General features: G+C 47.3%; 1 protein-coding gene across 1 annotated transcript in view; it reads right to left on the bottom strand.

Moving 5' to 3' along the window:
- Positions 1 to 5,899, bottom strand: part of PGPEP1 (pyroglutamyl-peptidase I) — a gene marked incomplete at its 5' end in the record, with an annotated part of 6,961 nt that extends 1,062 nt beyond the window's left edge. Inside the window, 3 exons of the mRNA XM_009869639.1 lie at positions 140 to 372; positions 894 to 1,010; positions 5,847 to 5,899. Coding sequence (XP_009867941.1) covers positions 140 to 372; positions 894 to 1,010; positions 5,847 to 5,899 — 403 coding nt within the window. The remainder of the gene's footprint in view (positions 1 to 139; positions 373 to 893; positions 1,011 to 5,846) is intronic.
- Between the last annotated feature and the right edge of the window lie 640 nt (positions 5,900 to 6,539).

Raw genomic sequence — 6,539 nt, 5'->3', positions numbered from 1 at the left:
TTTCTCTTTTTCTCCTGATGATGACTGATAGGTCATGGCCAGCCCCAGGAGAAGCGTTCCGATCGTACGGGTCTCACAAGTTGAGCGCAAAGGGAACGTGTGCTGGGAGAGGAGCTCGTATTTTTCCCCTGTCCCGTACCTGCCGGCGTCCTTAGAGATAGTGACCGTGACGTCCAGCCCCAGCGCCGAGACTCTCTTGCAAACCGTGTCCATGTCTATGATGGAATCGATGCACTCGGGGCCACCTTCCACGCAACACTGAGAGCCCGGGCAGAACCGGCAGTTGTCCAAGCCTTTATAACCCACGTTATGGCCACATTTCTCCAGAGTTACGGTCGTAGCCATACCCGAAACGCCGACGTGAACCACCAGCTACAAGAGGAAAGACACCAGTTAGAGCAACCAAAGCCCAGGCGGCGGAAGATGCCGTGATTCCCAGGGAAAGGGTGACGGAGTCGTTACGGGAGTTCTCGTGGGAACATCGCGGTAACGAGGTGTTTTGTCAACGAACCCGCAGGTCCAGGACAGAACGATTCCTTTGGCTTCACCCCCTCCTGGACTAAATTGTCATTTCCTCAAGGTAAAAACCTAACATGGGCACGTCCGCAGCCGAGCCCGCCGCCGCAAGAGCCCAGGTGGCACAGACTCCCCGCGAGCTGTCTAGACAGCCCTTCGCGGTGGCCTCTTCACACTGACTGCTCCCTTTAATTGGAGCGCTCTGTTCCCAGCTATAAAATTCTACAAATTCACGACACAAGAGGAAAAGACCGAGCGAGGGACTACTGGTCTGAACACACGTTAAAAAGGGGACTTCACGTGCTTCTCGCCGTTGTAAGCGCGACGGATTTCAACCGTTTGCTGCGTCTTTTCGCCTGCTCCCTTCTCTCACTCACTTGCGGGCTGTGCTTTTTCCACAATGCAGGAATGAGTCTTTGCACCGTCTGGTATTCGACTGGGACTTCATAGACGTGCAGATCCACGTCATCTCGCAGTCCTAGCTTCTCCAGCTCCTGAGAACATAAGGAAATAAAAGCGAGGTGGTCAGACACAAGCTCAGCAGAGGATACGCTTCCGAGAGGTTTAATGGCAGAGCGAGCCTGCGGTGAGGGACCAACCTGAGTCTACACCGCAAGCTCTGTAACCTTGTAAACAGCACGGTCAAAAACAAAACCAACCATAACAACACAGGCATCTCTCCACCTGCGTTAACAGTCCTCACCCACAGGACTGTTTGTTTTGCTCTGATGTGTGTATGACAAAGCAACCAACGTTTAACTGACAATAGTTATCAGCAACACCCACACTCCAAAGAAAGGTTGGCTACGTTATTTATAGAGGTCTACAGTCATACCCTCGAAAGAACTAGATACTGTGCAGAGAAAGTAGAATGGGAGGATTAAATTTGTCGTCTTAAGGTGTTCCGTCTCCATCCTGGTGAGCAAAAATTCACATTTGTTTCCAGATCAAGAGCCCTCAACGTGAGCTGACGGCATCACCAGGCTGCGACGCTGACCCTGAGTCTCCGCAAGCATCAGCAAACGCTTCTGGTGTCAGAAATTGAAGCGACACGGGCACGGGCTCCTCAACGTACCTGCCTCACTTTTAGTTTGGCAGAACCCGAAATACAAGCCAGCCTGCTTCCGAAATGCAAAACGGGTTTCCATGGCTAGCTGTACCCAGTACTTAAGCTCGCTACGTGAGCCGTTACCGCTGTAGCGATTCAACTAAAGCAGCACATTATTTCTCCCTCTCTAACGTTAACTCAAACCATGCCTTGAAAACATCCCAAATATCCAAGCTTCCCCCTTGATCAACACCAAAGTTTTTGGCACTCTGAGCATTTCAGAATACTCTTGAACGACTTAAGTTATCTCTATTTCACGTTCAGATTCAGTGACCAGAGCCGAGAGCTGCTCTTTTTTCATGCAATTCTTAAGCTTACTTTTTTTTTCCAAGTATAACACCGAGGTTATACTTGGAAACTTCAGGCTAAGCAGCATCGATCACCTTTTTCCAACAGAGCTTACTCAGTATCCAACTGTGTATTTCCTTAGCTTTAAAATTCATTCAAATTGAATGAAGGGAGAGGATGTACCTCCTCTGTACAAGCATGAGCAGTACCTTAGGATGCTTTATTTTCCGCAGCTATCAGCACGAGTAGTTATCTTTACTAAGAAAAAAACCCAAACCAACCTTTTGTACTTATAGGGACAGACCGTGGAGAGCGTAACGAGATTGAAGGCAACTAAAACTCAGCTAAGGCAGGAGTAAGACTTTCACAGACCAGCAGATATGAGTAACAAGGATGATGAATCACCTGCTCTCAGGGCAAGCCTGATATTAAAGGCTCGCTGTATTGATTAGCGTCTGGCACACACAGACATTCATTACCGGAGATGGATGCTAAGTGATGTTTCACCACATCTTCTTTACACAAACCTGCTTTCAAACCCTTGGCCGGCTGACGCGGTGCGTTAATAAAGCGAGTAGTTTACAAATGAGAGTATTCAAGCGCGCGTCGGCCTCTTTAGGAAGATCCGCAGCGTGTTAATCGGGAGGAATTCCTCACCGCTTCTCTAAGGAGCGTGAAACAGCTCCTCCGAAAGACAGATTTGACAGCACAAAGTTTTAGCGGCCGCGTAGAAAGAGCGTCTCCGACGAGCACGAAACGCGGGGCCGTAGGAGCGGCGCCGCCTGGGTGACGGCCACCTCCTCCCGGCGCAGGCACGGCTTTACAAAGTCACGACTCTCTCTTAACCAAACACGGGCGTTCGCGCGCTTCCATTCAATAATAAAGATGTACGCTGGCCCCCAGACAACTTATTACCCGCAGCCTTGTATACCTGACAAATACAGAAAAACGAAGGCGTCTGACCGATTCCCTGACCCCTCAACAATGGTCGCCTTTGTGAGCCTTTAATATCCTTATCAGGTCTGTCTAGACACCCTGACAGCAATTGTCCTTAGTAATGTCAAACTGCACTCTGACCTCTCTCCTCCTCCTCCTCTGCCAGCTCGGCCAGAAGCTCTTTGGGGGGATGAAGGCAGGAGCCCGTCAGCTTCACAGCCCACGGAGCACACCTGTGTCTGCACCCCAGTCACACCAGGGAGGCCAAGAAAGGGTAAAGAACAGAAAGAGCGCCTTTCAGTAACTTCTTCTTGAAAGGAAGGTGCCTCCTGAGCAAAAAACTGCAGCTGAAAAAAATCCCTCAAACGAAATTATTAAAGCGTGGGACAGCAAATCTGCATTAAGATAGAATATTGTGACTGTAAGCCTTAAAAAAAAAAAAAAGAGAAAGCAGAAGTCATTCTTCGCTCCGAATTCACAGGAAATTTCTCCCCCGTGTGTAAAAACCTCCAAAGATTTCATCTTCAGGTTATTAGATTGCTACTGCCGCTATTAAAGGTACTCACGTGTAAAAATCGTTTAGCTCTCAAAAACCAAACAGCTGTACCAGAAATTCACTGCAGTCAGAGGGAAAAGCCACATCACACCCATGTTTTATACAAGAAGCAAAAAAAAAAAAGAAAAAGAGGACTGGAAAGCAAAGCAGAGAATTTTATCCTTGGGATGCAGGCTCATAAAAGATGTAATAAACCAGAACTAGCTTAGCCCTAAAGCTAGGACGGCTTTCCAAAGATTGTTTAATTGATTTTTCTTCTATTAAAATGCAGATCACACCGTCTGGGATTCAGAAACTCAGACACGCCTTTGTGTCCACTCCGCTCCATGAAGTCCCCTGTCTGAAACTTGCACAATGCCCAACTCGCATGGGCTCAAAGGCATGCTGTTCCTTTTTTGTCTGGGCCTCTCGGGGCTGCGACGGGGTAAGGAAAGGCAAATCCTCCTCGCTGCCTGCGGGCTTCAGGTTTGTGAGTTAGAAGCCGGCGCGAGGAGTCGGAAGGAGACGGGGCGGATAGCGAGCCGCCACCGGCTCTTTTGATACTCTTGAAGCAGCCCCAAGCCCGTAAAATGAATTTAAAATGCACGCGGCTGCTTCACCTCTCGGCCACGCGGCCGTCGGTGCCTCGAGGTGCCGGGCTGAGATGCCACGGCGTTTCTCTTGACGGGAGTCCTGCCTTAGGTTGGGTTTTGTAAGCGACATCCGAACACCCATCGCTCTTCCCGTGCCAGGAGCACAATACCCTTTTGTCTCTCCTCTGGAATAAAAGTAGCTTGTTTACAATAACATCACGCCAGTAAGAACAAACCAGATCAATGAGCCTCGCTACTACATTTCAGCAACGTGCAATTTATTATTTTTTTTCCTTTTCATGCATACAGCTTGCATTTTCCCCCCTAAACTTAAAAAAAAGAAACCCAAGCAAACCCTAACTCAAATCTATTCCCAACCCTAACTCAAATCTATCCCAAACCCTAACTCAAATCTATTCCCAACCCTAACTCAAATCTATTCCCAACCCTAACTCAAACCTATTCCAAACCCTAACTCAAATCTATTCCAAACCCTAACTCAAATCTATTCCCAACCCTAACTCAAATCTATTCCCAACCCTAACTCAAATCTATTCCAAACCCTAACTCAAATCTATTCCAAACCCTAACTCAAATCTATTCCCAACCCTAACTCAAATCTATTCCCAACCCTAACTCAAATCTATTCCAAACCCTAACTCAAATCTATTCCAAACCCTAACTCAAATCTATCCCAAACCCTAACTCAAACCTATTCCAAACCCTAACTCAAACCTATTCCAAACCCTAACTCAAACCTATTCCAAACCCTAACTCAAACCTATTCCAAACCCTAACTCAAATCTATTCCTTTCTAAAAGCCTCTCGGAGGCAAAGGTTTCGTCTTCTCATACCAGCCAACACATTAGACATCTGGACATTAGTTGACCGTAATTGATTAGAGTTTGTGATTTAATTTAAAAGCATTCTGAAGAAGATATTAATCTCAGCGCTTTGAAGGGAAGAGAGATGTGTCGGGGAGAAAAATAGATTTAATTCCCTGGGCAACTGTACTAAAAGGTACCCTCGAATTCCCAGTAGCTTTGTCATAAACCGCATCCAGAAGTGACAAATAAGGAAGAAGGGGGATAATGTGGCAGCAGCCTCCCTAGTTGATGTTTTTACAGCAAGCACCCTCAACTCCTTAGCTTAGCTGCGCATTTAGCAAGAGCCTGAGGTTCATGAATAAATCAGGCGAGCGCGCTCGTGCAGATACGCAGCTACAAGTGGCACCAGCTTGATCTGTCAGAGCGGGTTCGATGCGCTCGGCCACGATCCTCCCTGTGTGCTCCTGTCCCCAGCAAGGCCCAGATCCCTCGGTCGAGCATCACTTGCCGCTGGTTCTCAGCTGGGAGGAGCAACAAACGCTGCCTGATCCCCCCGAGCCTCCTGCTTTGCTTTGGAGTCAGAGTCCTGACACGCTTTGAGTCCACAGGATACCAGGCAGAAGTCTCATTATGGATGGGGCTTAAAGGTTTAACCAACTTGCCCAGATTCTAGGTAGAGCCAAGAGAAAAACTTAAAAAAATTCTTCCAGGTTTGTTTGTTTCTTTCTTTCGAATTCTCTAGGGCAGAGGACGATTCCAGGCTCCTTGCCCCCTTTAACATCTTTCAAGGGTAGGGAGTTAGCCTAAGAATTCCTGACTTGCCTCAGCAACATTAACTCAGTCTCATTAAATTCTACTGGTTAAGGGATTGAGAAGCGAATAAAACATTACCCAGCTGACCATCTGGATATCTGCAACGAGCTGGTCCCAGTTAATCAACTGGGAAGGCAAGTTCCGAAAGAGCTGCAAACTAAAATGGGTACGGATACGTTCCCAGCACGGCTCTCTGGTTTAACTCGCTAAGAACAAAGTTATAGGGTTACCTGCACTGCAATCCAACTGGCGTTAACAGCGTGCTCTCCGAACGGACCAAACCCTGGAAGAGAAGTCAAAATCCACAGTGATGAAGTCATCCTTACAGGTTTGTCTAAACTTAAGAGTCGCAAAGCGGTCCACGGTCTCCTGGTTTATGTATCCTGAAAGAAAACTCGCTGCTTCCAGTGCCCAACCCCTACTGGCTTTCTATCTGAGTACTAATTAAGAGACTTTCACGACAATGTTTGAACTACAGACTTTTACCCTGAAGGAAAACAATAGCCTGTGTCAAAAGAAACTCTTTTGTCCCCAGAAGGCACGGGGAAGCATATTTCTTCCTTCCTGACCAGGTTAGAAAAACTTGTTTCTAACAGATAAGTTGACCGGTGTCACGGAATGAGAATCATTATTGGATTTTCTACTCCTGATGGGTTTAGCCACCAGCAGATGCTTCCACAAACGCGGACAAGCTCGCCTCAAATATTTCTTCTCCGCGCAGGTCTTCACCCAGATCTCTGCTGGGATTAGTTCTGCCTCACGAGGAAATAAACAAAACGCTGCCGACAAGTCCCCTATGCCAAGCAGCAAAGGTTACAATAGCATTATCAAAAATACTCACTCACCATGTCTAGATTTCCTAATGAGTAACTCAGAGTTAACTAGTAATCCATAACGTCTTTTCCTGAGCAAGCACACAAAGG

This window comes from Apaloderma vittatum, unplaced genomic scaffold, assembly GCF_000703405.1.
Source record: "Apaloderma vittatum isolate BGI_N311 unplaced genomic scaffold, ASM70340v1 scaffold17075, whole genome shotgun sequence".
Taxonomy (NCBI): Eukaryota; Metazoa; Chordata; class Aves; order Trogoniformes; family Trogonidae; genus Apaloderma; species Apaloderma vittatum.
The sequence above is the reverse complement of the archived record's forward strand: the minus strand, read 5'-3'. Positions and strand labels throughout refer to the sequence as shown.